Consider the following 15,144-nt stretch of genomic DNA (forward strand, 5'->3'; position numbering starts at 1 on the left):
TCCTTCTGAACAAGCCAACGGCAGTTGGCATGGATGACGGCATAGATCGATCTTGCAAGAGGCGGAAGGGGAAGCCATGACTTGGGAGAAGCCCAAGGGGCCGCATGTATGCGGGGAATCGTTGACGCGGATGGAAGCCACGAGTATCATCCGCCTGCTCATTCCAGATGTGGGAATTGCGGCACCGCGGATCGAGCCATAGCCGCGTTGGAAGCTGGAAGCGAGATCCTTGCCAAATACATCAAGAGGTACCTCGCCGATGGCAGCAAACAGGCACGCTTGTGAGGAGAAGGTGACTCTCGCCGACGGCGAACAATGAAGGAAACAAAGGGAAGAACCAACCACAGTGCCACGAGGCACAATCTCTTTCAGTTTGCAACAGCAAACGTGGATTAACAGCTTCCGAATCGCGGGATTGACAAAGAAGGAGAAATCGTACTGAGAATGTGAAGTGCCTTCAGATGCGAAGTCCTGAGATGCTACATCTAAGAGCGCATGCACCTGTGAGCAAATCATGCAATTAGTCTGCCCCAGCCTAATGCTTCCAGCCTTCTAATGCACCGATGATTCGCCGGTCCAGCAAATAGTTCCCTAGGAAAAAGATGCTCCCTTGTGGTGTTTCCCTCGATCCGAGCAACGCCATAACCATGCACATACAAACCCTGATATCCACCTGGACCTGCTTCACCTCCTCCTACCGCCTCTTGAAGGCGCCGCCGGTTCAAAGGCATCATCTTCGTCATCGTCTACAATATCATCATCCACGACATTCCTGCTGCTAGCGCCTCTGCCTCTCTGAGTGCCGACCAAGCTCTCAGGTTGCGAGAAATTCAACTGCGTCTGTCGCTTTGACGACGATGCCGGAGCGCGCGTACTCCTGCTAGACGTGGTAGTGGCTTTCTTTGCTGGGCTGGCTGCTTTGCGCGTGCGTGTCGACGCTGCAGGTGCTTTCTTGCTGCTCGAGGCTGCAGTTGAGCGCGAAGCAGGCTTCTTCGTGGGTCGGGTAAAGAGATCTTCAGCGTCAGACTCGTCATCATCATCGTCGTCGTCATTGCCGTCGGAAATCATGATAACGTCGTTCTCTTCTTCTTCATCGTCGTCCTCGGGAGTGGGGCTGCGAGCTTTCTTTCCGCGACCTCCCTTCGCTGGCGCCTTTTTGGCTGCGGTTGTGGTGGCGCGAGATGATGCCGCTGCAGCACCACGCCCACCTCGGCCACGACCACGACCATTGCCTCTGCCGCGAGTGGCCGCTGGTTTTGGGGGCACGGATCCCAGACGGGAGTCGTCGTCGTCCATGGGCGTGTCTTCGTCATGAATCACCGCACCAGGTTGATCTGCCCAGTGGCCATCGAGATCGCTGTCCCAATTGTCCGGCTTAGGCTTCGTCTTGCGGCCGGAGGTGGGTTTGATTTGGCCTGCAGCAAACAATTCCTCGAGCTGGGCGCGGTACTTGTCCATCGCTTCCTGGATGGCTTCTTCGTCCATTTCATCATCTTCTGTGGAGAGAAGGTGCTTCATTTGAGATGCAAGTGACTCATTGACGAACGCTTCCATTGCGAACTTGTCATCCTTGTCGACAAACTGAGCGACAGCATCACCGAAGCTGTTTTGCGGTAGAATCGTCAGACTTTGGGCCGTCAAAAACTCACGCACCAGTTTCTCGACCTTGACATTGTCAAGCGTGAGCCGGGCAAGAACGTTCTCGTCTGGCATGATGACCTCCTTCTTGTCCCTCCTTGTTACCTTCTTCTTGGCGCGGAAGAATTGCACAACATCTTGGATGTTCGCTACTTTACCAACGAAGCGATTCGAAAAGCGTTGGGGGTTCTCACAATCGAATTTGCCATCATCGGGTGCCGAGTACTCGACTCTCAGACGAACAAGGGGCAGCGGCATCTCCTCATCCTCGTCCAAGTCTGAGCCTTGTGATGCGATCCACTCTTCTTTTGCTTGTTCGATGAGCTCCTCGACGATGCTGATCAAATGTCGCGTTATGACCGGGCGATTGTTGTCCTTCTTCCAGACGTCCTGCATGGCTGGCTCATCTTCCAGGACGATCTCCTTCATGATAAAGGGCCGCACCGTCTTCAGTCTGATGTTCTCGCTCTCAAACTCTTTGCCCTTGATACTGAGGATAGCCACGTGTTTTGGCACTGCCTCTCCTGGCATGAGGGACGTGGCGACAGAAGAGCCAGGCTGCATGACACGGAATCCCATTTCGGCGTTTAGCGTGGGATCAATCAGACACTCGTGCTCGTGGCCCCAGATGACCAAGTCCAAGAACTCGGGCAAGAAGTTCTCGGGCAGGTAGTCGGTATGATTGGTTGAATGTGTGTGGTGGTTTTGATGCACGCTCATCAGATTGAACCACTCGTCCTGCTGCGTTGAAGGGCGGAAGAACTTGACGTTGCCATCCCTGAAGGTACGGAAAAGACGTTCGTCTCGCACGTTGCTCATGCCATACAGCGCGAGCTTGGTGCGTCCCTTTTGCAGCAGCAGTGGCTTGACCTGAATATTGTCCGACTCGGGTGTGCGACCGTAGTAGTTGACCAAGCCAGACACTTGCAGGAGATCCAGCGCCGCCAGGTGACCTTCGCCAGAGGGATCATCGTGGTTTCCGTGGATTGAAAAGACTGGAATAGCGACGTTGATATCAGGGTCTTCGTAGTTGACGTGGTCGAAGGCCCCGGCAAAGTGTTCAGACGCATCGCTCAACATTTCCAGCTCGCATGGCTTGTCGCCGAGACAGTTCATGCGCAGGCTGCGCATCACTTGGTACATGCTCTTGCGCGAAGGCTTGTTTTCGTGGAAGAGGTCGCCGGCGAGCAACACCATGTCAACGTCGCGTTCTTTGGCCAGTGTCATTATTTCGTGAAAAGATTTCCAGCTGTCGTCGCCGCGAATGGCATCGCGCTCATTGTAGCCCACATGGTTGTCGGTTGCGACGAGCATGCGGATCGTGTCTGGGTCTGTGGAATTCATAGTCAGCCAAAGTATGGGTAGTATGAGAGAATTGAGAAGAGATTTCGTCGAGACGGACCATATTGATCAGCGGTTTGACCCTGGCCGCGCCGGTTCTGGCTTTGTGCTGGCATCGTGGCGGACGGGTTGGTGCAGTGAGGTCAGAGACCAGGCGGGCGTGGTGTTGAGCTGCCAGTCGAGCGCAATCGAGTTGAGAGAAGCGTCCACACAACTCTCAAGGAAACGCATTCACGAAACTGGCGGCACGCAGCATCCCAGATTCAACGCACACGAAAGCCAGGCCGACGCATGGTTAAAAGGCAGAGTCAAGCCGCCATAAATGAGAGACGGACGCGACGCGACGCGGAGACCTCAGTGCTGCCTAGCTAGTCCGGGAATCCCTGCACCACTCACTCTCTTGGCCTGGCCGCCGCAAAACCTCCGCCAACGACCACCTCCGCCGCAACACCAAGCAGGACGGCCGGCCAGACAAGTTCCACGCTGCATCGCCGCCACGACCATGTTTCCCACGCGTGCTCTCTTCTCGCGCTCGGTCTGGAAAGGTACGTTCTCCTGACACATAGCCTCCAATTGCTCCAGCATCATCTACCCACCATGTGCTGCTCACTGACATAACCGCATCTAGGCCCTCACATCGTCCCGTAAGTCACACGCTCACCACATACCTGCCTTCGTCTCCGCCGCCTCTCTTCTCCATTCGCACATTTGCCAACGCAAAACTCCGTCGCAGCCTCCCCATCAAGGCCGTCAAGCCCGGCGACAAGAAGCAAATCATCAAGACGCAAGCGCGCTCGGCTACTATTCTGCCCAACTTTGTTGGTGTGGATTTCATGGTGCACAACGGCAGAACGTACCAGCACGTTTCCATCACCGAAGATATGGTCGGCCACAAGCTGGGCGAATTCGCGGCGTAAGTCATTCCACGTCTGGGTATTTCGCGAGGGGAGATTTGATAAGACATGGAAAGACTGTTGAGAGACCATTATCGCTGATTTGATTGGCGTCACAGAACAAGAAAGGCCTTTACGTACAAGATGTCGAAGAACAAATAGAGTACCTGCCATCAGCTGGGGATCAGCCGTGTGTTTTTGTATCAATTCATCTTTGAGATATCCCGCCACAGAATTCAGGTTGATAGACGTAATTGGTTGGTATTGCTGATCAGCCATGCATTCTCAATACGAATGTCCGGTCTCTTTGATTTGATTCGAGGCATCTGACCTGCTCTCTCAAAAGTAATTCCCCAACGCCATAGCCGTGCCATCCCGTGCCAACTCCCGTCCCATGAACCCATCATTGCGTCCGTTAAATGTGTGCATCCAACCCAACCCCAACGGATCTAGCGATAGAACTCGCCCCTCTTGACGTTGACGCCGTACTCGCCGACAGCCATGCCCAAATCCTCCATCGTCAGCACCGTGCGGCCCTGGCTGCCGCCCTGTCCTCCACCACCATATCCGGGCCTTTGCACTCCCAAGTTGGGGCCCTTGCCTTGCGCACCACCGTCCTTGCCACCAGCAGCTCCACCCGCGGCCGCGCCCGGCGCTCCTGCCATGCCGAAGCCGGCGGCACCACCGAGGCCGCCCATGGGGTTGTTTGATGTCGTGTTGGAGGAGCGGATGCGCGAGTACTGATAGGAATCGGCAGCAATGTCTGCGATGAATTTTTGCGTCGCAAGGGCGAGTAGGCGCGCGAGCTGAGGAGGGGTTTGGGGCGGGGGAGGAAGGCCGGCGAGGGTGAGGTAGTAGTTCGTGACTGCATCAGGAATCTGCAAAGAGCGCAAGGGTCAGTAATTGATTCAGTATAATGGAGAGGCGCTGATGGCTCCCCAGCACAACGAAGGTGTCTGGGGAAGTGGGAGTGCCGGCTTACAATCGGCGCATAGTCGTCCATCTTGCCCAAGAACTCGCGGAGGCTCGCATCCTTCTTGGTCGGTATGCGCAGCTCGGTAGCGGGCGGTGGACCGCCCATGCCATCAGGAGCGCCTGGCGCGGCGTTGCTGGCATTGGCACCGCCGGATGTATCCATGTCGTTGGCACCGTCGAGGTTCATAGGGTCGGGTTGCGAAAGGCCGTCTTGCGGCGCACTCGGGTCGGCGTCAACGGACGGCTGGTCGACTTCTTCTTGCTTGACTTGTGGAGGTGGTGCGATTGTAGATGATGAGGCGTTGATGGTGTTGGAGTCGTTGAAAGAGGTGGTGTTTGATGACGGCTCGGCCTGGGTCGAGGCTTGGGTAGCGTTCGGGTCGGACGACATGATTGCTCCTTATTGCCGCCGGATAGTCGCGCCTGTTACAGTCGCGCGGCTGATTCGCCAAGTGTGGATTGAGGGAGGGCGGGCACCTGACGCGTGGGGCTGCACGGCGCGGTTAGGTATGCAGGAGTGAAGCCAGGTTGGGTGGTTCAGGTAGCCATGTGCAGCGCCCAAAGCCCCCAACCAGAGGTTGAGTCGTCTGCCCGCCAAGCTCAGCCAATCACGCACGTTTACCCCGGACTCTCTCTCCACCTTGCTCACAAGCTAATACCCATGCAGATCAATGGTCAACGTGCAAAATGCCAAGAATAATCTATTGATGTTTCTGGGTATCATGCTCCCATGCAGCGCGCAGGCAGGCTGGTGCTGGATTGAAAAGAAACCAGGAAATAAAAGGAAAAGACCCCCTCGCCGCTGTTCCCCAACTACGCTCATTCCATGCCGAAACCTCCCAAAATGCCCAATTCGAACTGCCCGTTATCCCTTGATCCCGTCTTGCACTCTTTCTTGTGTTAGGTCGTCATTCATGAATCATGATTTCCTTCTCTTCCGGGATGACGCTCCACCGCAACCGCCGCCATTACATCATCCTAGATACCTCACATCTCTGCTGCTCGCTGAAGCTGCTGCCCGGCAGAGTCCTCAGCGATCCTCAGCGATGGGTCGATGGCTGCTGCGGTCCGACCCGCGTAAGGATTCTGCTGCACGAACGGATCTGGGCCACCGTTGACGGCCCAACGTCCAGCTCCCGCAGCAAGCACCGCTGCAGCATCCATCTGCGCTCTTCTTTCTTGCAATTTGCCCTGTTCCTCTTGCTGTCTCTGCTTGGCGAGTGCTTCCTGCTTCGCGGCCTGTGCAGGCGCTCTCGTCTTCAAATCCCCGGTAACCCCTTGCAGATACACTGGGACTTCCACGCCACTCTTCAAAAAGAACAATTTTAGATTGCGTGCCTTGTCCTTCAGTTGCACCTGGTTCCTCTCTTTGAGAATCTCGGAGACTGTCCCGCCTACACCGTACAGTGCAAGAATTTGAGACCAGTGCGGTCCTTTGACACGGTCGAGCCCATCCATAAGCGCCCGTTCCTCTTCCAAGCTCCAGGGTCTCCTCTGATTTTGACCACCGCCCTTGCGAGAGTTTGGTGGCGCTCGAACATTGGACGCAGCACGTGCTTGGTCGTACAACACTTGGGTGGGGGCACTCTGAACGGGAGCTGGACTTCCAGGTGATCCGGTGCCGGGCTGAGTAGACGTTCTGGCGGGCTGAGTAGACGTCGTGTGTTGTTGTGCAACGTGGGGATACGCCTGATAGAAGGGAATCGCATTTTGCTGACCGTCCGAAGATTTCGCCTGAGGGGCCAAGGCAGCGTGTGCGACCAAAGCTGCCCTTGTGATGGTCTCATCGTAGCTGTTCCCCCCAGCCTCTGTCATGGGCGAGTAACCAGGAAATCCCCCTGTCTGAGGAAATTGACCATTGAAGGAGGCGCCTGGAGGCCCAGAAAAGGTCTTGAGAATATGAGCAGTTGCCCCGCTAAGCTCCTTGAGAAAGCTGGTCCAATCGTACTTCCTCGTGAGTTGAATGGGATCCTGCTGGGACAAAAGAGTCTGCCGACGTTGAGCAACCTTGCCAATAAAGTCTTGCTCGACCGGCGATGGCTGCTTCGGCTCCGGTCTTCCATGTTGAAGCTCAACATCAATGTCCAAAGGCAGCAGTCGATCTGCCACGTCTTCTGGTCTTTCTCTTTTCATCATTGCCGCTGCGTAGGCCTGTGTCTTAAGCTCCAACCACAGGCTCCCTTGCCATTCTAGCAGGCTTCCGCCGGGAGGAACAAAGATGTCTAGGAAGCATTCGTTCAAAGTAGGCAGGGGGATTTCTTGGCCACCAAAAAGACTGCTGACGAATGCAGACGTGTTGACCTGGCGCACAATGTCGAGATATGGCGGAGTGTCCAAGCGCAGGGCCTTTGCGTCGAGAAATGGTCTTTGCTGACTCAATGACTTGAATTGTTGATCAAAGTGTGCTTTGAGTCTTGCATACTCCTTGCCTTGAGGAGAACCAACTTTGTTGACAGCATCCAAGACATCTTGGAAAGAAGGTTGGCCGAGGGTACGGAGCATTCGAGTAGAGAGCTTCTCGAGGCTGGTCAATCCCTCAAGAGCAGCGGCGCTTGGCGGTGGAGGATACGACTCGGTCAAGGCTGGAGGCTGCGGAACCGCGAAATGATCATCGTAGGATGTCTGCGACTGGCCAGGAAAAGGCGGTTGCGCGATTGATGCCGTCAAATTGCCGTCGTAAAAACCGCTGGATATCTGCGACCATCCGATTCCTCCGTAGGAAGCGCCGAATCCACCAAAGTCTTGTGCGGCCGAGGTTGGAGGATTCATGGCGAAGACGTTGTTCGCATCGGCAGCTACTGGGTGATGGAGCGATATGGAGCTAGTGGGAGGATAAGCGGCCGGCTGAGAGGGTGCATTGTGGTGGCTCGACGAGTCCAGCAAGGCCGAAGCTACCGTCTGTCCAGCGGGCTGGGCGGCAAGAATGCTGTCGGCGCCAGCGGGATCGCCGTCCGACCTGACGCGCTTTCTCGTGCCCAGCGGTACGGCAGAGCGCTTGAGGGCGCGGGCGGGCGCAGGATTGCTTGGTGTTGCTGTATCGAGCAGCTGATGCGATTGCGGCGGGTCGTTCGCTGCGGGCGATCAGTACCGGGACCAAAACCCATGGCTCTCGAGGGCGCGCGCGCAAGACGAGCAGAGGGGAGAGAGGGAGGACGAGCAGCGGCCGGTTGACATACCATGAACCTGCGGTCTGACCATCTTCAAGGGTACTGGCCCTAAGACTAGGTAGCTTGAGTTCAGTAGGTGACGAGGGAGAAGCTTTGGTCCTCCGCCGCCGGCCCAAATGCCGCTGACCAAACACAGCCTCATCCGAACCCTCAGGCTCGATTTCTACATTGTTCGTCCAGCACGACAAATTCCTCCAACGGCCCTCACGCGACAACCAGGAACCATTCCTGTGGACTTTCCGTAAGCGTGGAACCCGAATGCCTCCGCTTCAGCTCGCCGCACTGGCGCCCTAAGGCCTGCCAAGCACACCGCGTGTCAAGGGTCCATCCAAACTATAGATACGTCGTTGGCATTTCTTCCTATCTGCTGAACCTCTACCGCCTTGGTCCCCATTTTGCCTGTTCGCTAGATGACCGGCCCAAAGACAAGTTTTCCCGACCAAAAATATTTGAGCCACTGGTACCCTTCTACGTGCTGCCAGGTCCACCCAGGAGCGCAAACCTGCGCACGATGCTGGGTCCAATCTCATCATACTCAGCCTTTGTGTGACAGTAGCTCCTGAACTCCGGCGTCTGACCCAGCAGGCTGCCACCGAACCAAGGGCCGTGCCTTTGCCTCTTGTGCGTGATGACTTGCACATCCAGTCCACCGCTCTTTGCTCCACCGCTCCTCGCCTCTGACGCCTTGATACGCGCATCCACCAAGTGCCGAATGTCACGCTGCAGACGGCGTCCAAAGTCCTTGTACAAGGTCGATCCTCCAGAAAGCACAATGTTCTTGTAGAGACCCCGCCTTACGTCAATGGGGCTGGTCTGAATCACCGTGTCAACGATGTTGGGCAGCGGAGTGAGGAAGTCGCTCGAATATATTTCGGGGTTGAAGAAGATTTCCGGGGCGAGGAAGCGCTCGTAGCCAACGTCGACGTTGACCGTCCTGCCGTTGGGGTACTTGACTTCGTGCTTCGCGAACCTTTCCGGTTCCCTGTCGAATCGCGAGAACTCCTTGACAATATCCGGGGACACATAGCAGTACTCCTCCTTTATCCTTTCTGCAGTCTTGAGGCTGCTGTCCGGCTCGCCCCTGTCACGCAACAGTTGCTGCACAAAGTAGGTAATGTCTCGGCCGGCAATAGGAATGCTCTTGATACTGGACCCAATGACATATCCTTCGGCGACAGGAATGACGTGCGTCACACCCTCACCGGAGTCAATGACAGTTCCGGTAAGTGATCTGTCCTGCACCTTGGAAGACGTCCAAGACGCGGCCAGGGCAAGGACAGCCTGCACCGCAATGTAAAGACCAGCGCAGTTGAATGACTCGAACATGATTTCTGCAGTGTTCTCGCGGTTCTCGGGAGGATTGAGGGGAGGCTCGGTGAGGAGGAAGTAGTGGTCCTCTGGTTCGACGCGAAGGTACTTGAAGATTGAGTTGGACCAAAAGCGTTCCATGTGATCCTGAAGACGCATTAGAGGTTGGTCGTTGGACGAAGTGGGGAGCTTGGGCGTACCCAGTTCTCAATCTGTCCGTGACGGATGGGGTAGTGGATGCCATATCCTGGTCGCACTCAGTATCATGCTCCAACTGTGTATAAGCTAGGACTTGGGAGTCGCACCAGGACCAGAGGAGGCTGCCAGAGCTTCGTCGCCAATGAAGAAGTCCAGATCCTCGGTGCCGCGCTTCATCGACAAGTGGCCGCCAGGACCAGCACCTCCAGTGAGAAAAGAGGGCTTGTTGGCGATAGCAGGACGGCCAGAGCCGGAGCCTCCTGCACCTCCGGCCGGACCTTTGGTCGCAATGGCGGTGGGGAAGACGAAAGACGGGGAGTCATTTCCAGCAAAACCTGGCGGAAATCAGCTTGTTATATTGGCGAAAGATGCATTGGATTGTATGACCTAGCTTGGAGTATCCCGTGCCGCTGGAGAGACGATGGTTAGCTAGCTCATGGAGTGGACGGGCCAGGGCGAGGGGGCTCGGGGGAGCTCACTTGTCCATGACAACGGCCGGAGTTTGGGCCGCCATGTTGGAGGATTGCGGTAGACGACGACTCCGGAGAATATGGCGAGGACAGCGACTGAAGTGTTGAGGTGTGAGGGATGCGACGGTGGCTACCTAGCCGGTATGGATCGGGGGTGGTGTCGTAGCTGGACGCGCGCGGGCAATTGGAGCCTAATTCGCTCCGCGCGGCGCCCCGCTGGGGCTGCAGTGGGGTCCGCCGGCACTCAGCGTCATTCCGCTGCCGCGCCAAGTCGTCCGCCAGCGGGATGTTTGACACGGCGCCTGCTGTTTGATGTCGACAATTCAACACCATCGTCTTGCGTCTGGAGGCTGTCGAGCTGTCAATGCATAGCAACTCAAGGTCCTGGCCACCAGTTTTGACAACCTTCGCTGACCACCAAGTCGACCATCTCCAAGCCCAAGCAAAGAGTCGGGTAGGTCGTTGCCTTGTAATTCTAGACGGGGAAGTATCGAATAGTCGTCTGGTAGCGGCCATGTGGATGTCGCCTTGAGTGGGTTCGGCCGACTGCCTGTTGTTCTTGCCTGGCCATGATGGTAGAAGGAGCTCTACCACGCCGACAGCCTTTTTTCTCCTCTCGCACTGCAACCCCACGACACCCACCCACCCGTTACTGTCACGTATGATTCCGTGATCTTCTCCCACTCGAGTGGACGCAGCCATTCTTTCAGACGCTTTCTTGTCTTTTGCAATTCTATCCTCGTCCTCGCGCACCATTCCTGCAGGCCTCACCTTGATAGCCTCAGCGCTTGCGATTCGACCTCCCCGGCCTACTCTGTAGTTGGTCCCAATCTCTCGTCCGACATCCTCGACTCTCATCCTTTCCTGTCACACGCCAAAAGCCTATGGTTCTTCTTTTTCCGCGTCCCTCGTCGAGCCACTCCACAACATCCTCATCTCCTCCACACATTATTTTCACATCAAAGTTTGGTCAAGCTGGGGTCGACAAACGAGCCCACCGCCTTCGCAGCAGACAGCAGTAGAGGGCACAGTTTGAGTCGCCGCCTGTCACTGTGGAAGAGCGCCACTCAAACTTTGCGTCAGAAAAGTCCCGCATCCTCTGGAACAACGGACCAGAGCCAACCACCCTCTGCAGACGGCTCAATGGCACACCGGAGCGGCAGAAGCCGCAAGGGTGGTGACATATGTGCAATATTCGTTCATGCCGGCGCTGGTTATCATAGCGTCACCAATGAGGGCATGCACCTACAGGCTTGCAACGAGTTGGTCTACCCTCCTTCACCTGGGCGATTGTTGAAATAGCGATTGCTGATACACAGACTACAGTGCCGCAAAAGCTGGCATGGCAGTCCTTCGGAACGGAGGTACTGCCGTGGATGCTGTCGAAATGGCCATCAAGGTCCTTGAAGACCGAGAGATCACCAACGCTGGCTATGGCAGCAACCTCTCGATAGATGGTGTCGTCGAATGTGACGCCATCGTGATTGATCACTACGGACGTAGTGGCGGAGCGGGCGCTGTGGCTCGTAAGTGATTGCCCTTCCTCTACTGCGTGTTTGACTGACTGGCATACAGAGGTCAAAAACCCCATCTCTCTAGCTCGAATTGTCTTGGACCACACCACCCAGCCATTGCTTCTCAAGCGTGTCCCGCCAAACCTGCTGGTTTCCCAGGGTGCTACTGATTTTGCCTTTGAGCAGGGCCTATCCGTCCTCCCACACGACGCGCTTGTTTCCCCTGCGGCGCGTGACAGATGGAGAAAGTGGAGATCGGATCTCGAGCATGCCGAAAGAAAGGCACGCGGATCAATGTCAAGCCCAGTCTCCCCCTCACCGAACTGGCCAGCCGAAAGCTTCGATCAACGAGAAGAAGAGAGGATCCGCTCGAGGATGCGCAAAGAGCACACCGATAACATGCTTCGAGGATATGTGCAAGTCAATAACATGCCGTCAACGCCGTCCCCTCAGCCGACGCAGCTGATATCTCCTCAATCAACTCGTATGTCTTTTCGAACCAAAAATACTCTGATTATCAAGGGCTGATGAATTTGAGCATTAGATTGTTGTCACGGCGCTCCAAGGCCCGCATCGCTTGCAGAGGCCACGCACAATCCACTCATCAACAGTACACAAACTATACCTACCTTGACTTCTTTCGACGATTCAAAGGAAGCCACAGATAGTGGTTCCAGTCCCGAAGTCGAGATGAGCGATGCAGACGACAGCTCCGATGTGCTTTACGACGGTCCTCAAAAGAGAAAAAAGCAAAGGTCGGGTACAGTTCACGACGGGTCAGAGTTCTCGGACTCAGAGAGCTCGGGGACATTGCAGTTGCCATCTTTGACACCCAGTCCAACTTCTGGAGAGTCTCCAGCGGCGGAGAAACGGCCACTTCCACGAACACCTCTGGACATTCCGACTCTTTCGAGGACAACTACCAACCTCGACCACGTTGCTGAACACGCACCGCTGCCCCCGGAGCCCGACCAAACGGAAGACAAGCCCAGCTACTTCGGCGAGAACATGGACACGAGGGAAGACAATATTACCGACACTGTCGGTGCTGTAGCTGTCGATGCTTACGGCAACATAGCTTGTGGAGCATCGTCTGGAGGCATTGGCATGAAATATCGAGGTCGCATTGGCCCGGCCGCCCTTGTGGGCGTTGGAGCCCACGTTGTGCCATGCGCAACTGAGGACAAGAACAAAGTCTCCGTTGCAACCGTCACCAGCGGTACAGGAGAGCATATGGCGACTACCATGGCGGCTACAGTCTGTTCGGAGCGGCTATACCACAACAAAATGCGAGGCAAAGAGGGTCTGTTGGAAACTGTTGACGAAGAAGAAGTCATCAGTTCCATGATACAAAAGGACTTTATGGGTGCGCATGAGCCCCCGAGTCTTGCTGCGTGATTGGAATTGACAAAATTACAGGCCATCCAAGCGTTCAAAACAGCAACTCTGCTGGTGCGATTGGCATTCTCAGCGTCAAGAAGACCCGCGACGGCATCTATCTCTACTTTGGCCACAATACGGACTCCTTTGTATGCCCCAAGCTTCGAGGTCTCTTTTTCTATGAAAAGGGGATGCTAACTCGTATCACTAGGCACTCGCATCCATGCATTCAGACGAAGACCGCCCGTCGTGCACTATGTCGCGCAGCACGGGCAATGGCGCCGTTGCCCAAGGCGGCCGTTCCATGCGATATCGCCGCAAGAAGAAGCATTGATCTACAACTCCAACGGCGAGATCAGGATTCTTCTTAGCCACTGCTTCTACGAGTCATCGACTCTGTCTCTCTCTCCCCGTGCCTTTCACTCCCTCTCGTCCCTTCCCCCTAGTAATATCTCTCCCTCGTCCTTCATATCCTCCCACCTTTATCCCTTCTGTGTGCTGCACTTGCGATGGTCCTGGTGGTGGTTTCTGGTGGAGCACAGCGGCAAAGGATGATTTTGCATGATGATTTTGCAACGGTCAGATATCTCGGGTTCCTTTTTTATTCCCTCCTCTTCTTGCCCTTCTTTGCTCATAGAATGGCGCGCGTCGCAGAGAGGAGGTCATCAAAATTACGGCATGGAGTGGCGTGGCTCAGGAGAAGTGGCTTTAGATTACTTAGGTAGTGGTGGTGATGAAGACATTGCTATGAGAAACTGGAAAGATGGTGATACTATGCTGTCTTCGCAAGTGAGACACTATCATTGATAGTACTCTTCCAAAGACGCAGCACATGATAAGTTGGCTCGGGAGTTGGATGTGCTTGTCGTGGCTTCATTAGCGTCGCATGACCAAGATGCCTGCAGTCAAGTCTCCAAGGGGAATGCGTATACATTCGACGCCCTCGCACCCTGTTGCCTCGATCCATGCGAGTTATTATCTCTGAGGAGGTCCTGAGAAAAGAACCATGGCCACGAAAACTCTCCTCCTTTATCGTTCTTCCCAGCCCCGAGCAGTTGGGCTCTTTCTCGGGTCCCTCTAAAATCACAAGCGAGGTGTCAGCTGCATTGACAGGGCGTAAAGGCTCCCAATGTCAAAGGGTAATGATGTACATCCCCCTTTCCTCTCAATGATGGAAGAACAGGAACGACTGCATGGCATGAGGACAAGTAAGGGTCGGCTGGAGCAACAAAGCCCGAGACCAAGTGTAGGGAGTTCCATCGATGAAACAACAGAACAAGCAGCAAGGCACACAGTCCATGCTGCATTTTGGGCTCATTTCCATGGACTCTCTGCCAGGAGCTAGCTGCTTGCTCTATCTGACGAGAGTTCTGGGGTCCTTAAATAGTCTTGAAGCTCCCAGTCACTGCCCGTGCGTGTAGCACACGTGGATCGAATTGAAGGCAGCTGACACATGATGCGCGAGGCGGAGCGCGATGTGGAGCTTGTGGTAAGGCATCTACGTCTGCATGTGATTCAATCATGTCTTGTGATTATAAAAAGGTCTGGTTCAGTTGCTTCCGGACTCTCATCAACGGGCTCGGTCTATTTTCCAAACCTTCCCGCAAATGGTCCACTGACTGGGCTTGTGGCTTCGTGCCATCACACCTGGCATACTGCGTCCGTGTGGACGTCCAGCAGAACGGTCGCGTTCATTCTTTGGGCAACACGTTTTCTGCCAGTCATTCAGGGGTAAAGCATACTTAGTAAGGACTGTCCCCTGTGTTGATGATGAGGAACGCCGCAACGTGATAGTGGCGCTATAGAAAGCCCCTATGATGATGCGGATGCGAGAAACTTGGGTAGAGAGGAAACTCTGGACAGAGAGGAACAGTAAGGCGCCTTTTCCATTGGTTCAGGCTCCAAGACATCGATGGAGCATGAACATCGGCTCTGGTGTGAGCCGTAGACAAGAAAGGAGTTCTTTTATACCGTTGTCGAGTCAGGGGCTGGGGTGCGATTGGTTCAAGAAGCATGCATTCAGTCCATGTGACTCTGAAAACGTCAAAAATTGTGCTTGCTCTGGAGTGAGGTAGCGCGTGACACGACTAGGCCAGGAAAAGTTCGTGACTCTCAATATTAAACTCCACTCAGTTAAGTCTGGGCAGGCGGTTGCAAGCACTGCAGCAGGGTGAAGTATATAAGGAGACACCGATACCGCTGAGCTTGCTCCCGCTGTCAAGTGGGCATCAGCCCAACAAGCGGCCATCCGTTTTGCTGA

At 55.2% G+C, this 15,144-nt stretch overlaps 7 protein-coding genes across 7 annotated transcripts; 2 read left to right on the forward strand and 5 right to left on the reverse strand.

Moving 5' to 3' along the window:
• Positions 1 to 600: 600 nt before the first annotated feature.
• Positions 601 to 3,198, reverse strand: BKA78DRAFT_121030 (Mre11 DNA-binding presumed domain-containing protein). Its single transcript, XM_066882430.1, has 2 exons — positions 3,041 to 3,198; positions 601 to 2,969 (listed from the first exon to the last, which is right to left on the reverse strand). Exons 1-2 carry the CDS (start codon positions 3,093 to 3,095, stop codon positions 685 to 687), a joined length of 2,340 nt encoding a protein of 779 aa, XP_066745652.1. The 5' UTR covers positions 3,096 to 3,198; the 3' UTR covers positions 601 to 684.
• A 283-nt stretch (positions 3,199 to 3,481) lies between these two features.
• Positions 3,482 to 4,034, forward strand: BKA78DRAFT_352115 (mitochondrial 37S ribosomal protein uS19m; the record flags this gene model as incomplete). Its single annotated transcript, XM_066891292.1, has 4 exons — positions 3,482 to 3,524; positions 3,608 to 3,623; positions 3,713 to 3,892; positions 3,992 to 4,034. 4 exons carry the CDS (start codon positions 3,482 to 3,484, stop codon positions 4,032 to 4,034), a joined length of 282 nt encoding a protein of 93 aa, XP_066745653.1.
• Positions 4,035 to 4,321: 287 nt separating this feature from the next.
• On the reverse strand, positions 4,322 to 5,238 carry BKA78DRAFT_294841 (transcription initiation factor TFIID 23-30kDa subunit-domain-containing protein; the record flags this gene model as incomplete). The annotated part of the gene is made up of 2 exons (XM_066886408.1): positions 4,322 to 4,750; positions 4,855 to 5,238. The coding sequence occupies 2 exons, from the start codon at positions 5,236 to 5,238 to the stop codon at positions 4,322 to 4,324; spliced, it is 813 nt and encodes a 270-aa protein (XP_066745654.1).
• Positions 5,239 to 5,834: 596 nt separating this feature from the next.
• On the reverse strand, positions 5,835 to 8,045 carry BKA78DRAFT_294842 (telomere repeat binding factor-domain-containing protein; the record flags this gene model as incomplete). The annotated part of the gene is made up of 2 exons (XM_066886409.1): positions 5,835 to 7,918; positions 8,024 to 8,045. 2 exons carry the CDS (start codon positions 8,043 to 8,045, stop codon positions 5,835 to 5,837), a joined length of 2,106 nt encoding a protein of 701 aa, XP_066745655.1.
• Positions 8,046 to 8,482: 437 nt separating this feature from the next.
• Positions 8,483 to 10,034, reverse strand: BKA78DRAFT_249220 (actin family; the record flags this gene model as incomplete). Its single annotated transcript, XM_066884457.1, has 5 exons — positions 8,483 to 9,469; positions 9,523 to 9,569; positions 9,628 to 9,855; positions 9,908 to 9,930; positions 10,000 to 10,034. 5 exons carry the CDS (start codon positions 10,032 to 10,034, stop codon positions 8,483 to 8,485), a joined length of 1,320 nt encoding a protein of 439 aa, XP_066745656.1.
• A 1,298-nt stretch (positions 10,035 to 11,332) lies between these two features.
• On the forward strand, positions 11,333 to 13,218 carry BKA78DRAFT_249452 (nucleophile aminohydrolase; the record flags this gene model as incomplete). Its single annotated transcript, XM_066884473.1, has 5 exons — positions 11,333 to 11,516; positions 11,566 to 11,988; positions 12,043 to 12,870; positions 12,924 to 13,033; positions 13,096 to 13,218. The coding sequence occupies 5 exons, from the start codon at positions 11,333 to 11,335 to the stop codon at positions 13,216 to 13,218; spliced, it is 1,668 nt and encodes a 555-aa protein (XP_066745657.1).
• Positions 13,219 to 13,876: 658 nt separating this feature from the next.
• Positions 13,877 to 14,212, reverse strand: BKA78DRAFT_312085 (uncharacterized protein). Its single transcript, XM_066888270.1, has one exon. It carries the CDS (start codon positions 14,189 to 14,191, stop codon positions 13,982 to 13,984), a length of 210 nt encoding a protein of 69 aa, XP_066745658.1. The 5' UTR covers positions 14,192 to 14,212; the 3' UTR covers positions 13,877 to 13,981.
• Positions 14,213 to 15,144: the final 932 nt, after the last annotated feature.

This window comes from Phyllosticta capitalensis, assembly GCF_038381095.1.
Source record: "Phyllosticta capitalensis strain CBS 128856 chromosome Unknown BKA78scaffold_4, whole genome shotgun sequence".
NCBI classification, from domain to species: Eukaryota; Fungi; Ascomycota; class Dothideomycetes; order Botryosphaeriales; family Phyllostictaceae; genus Phyllosticta; species Phyllosticta capitalensis.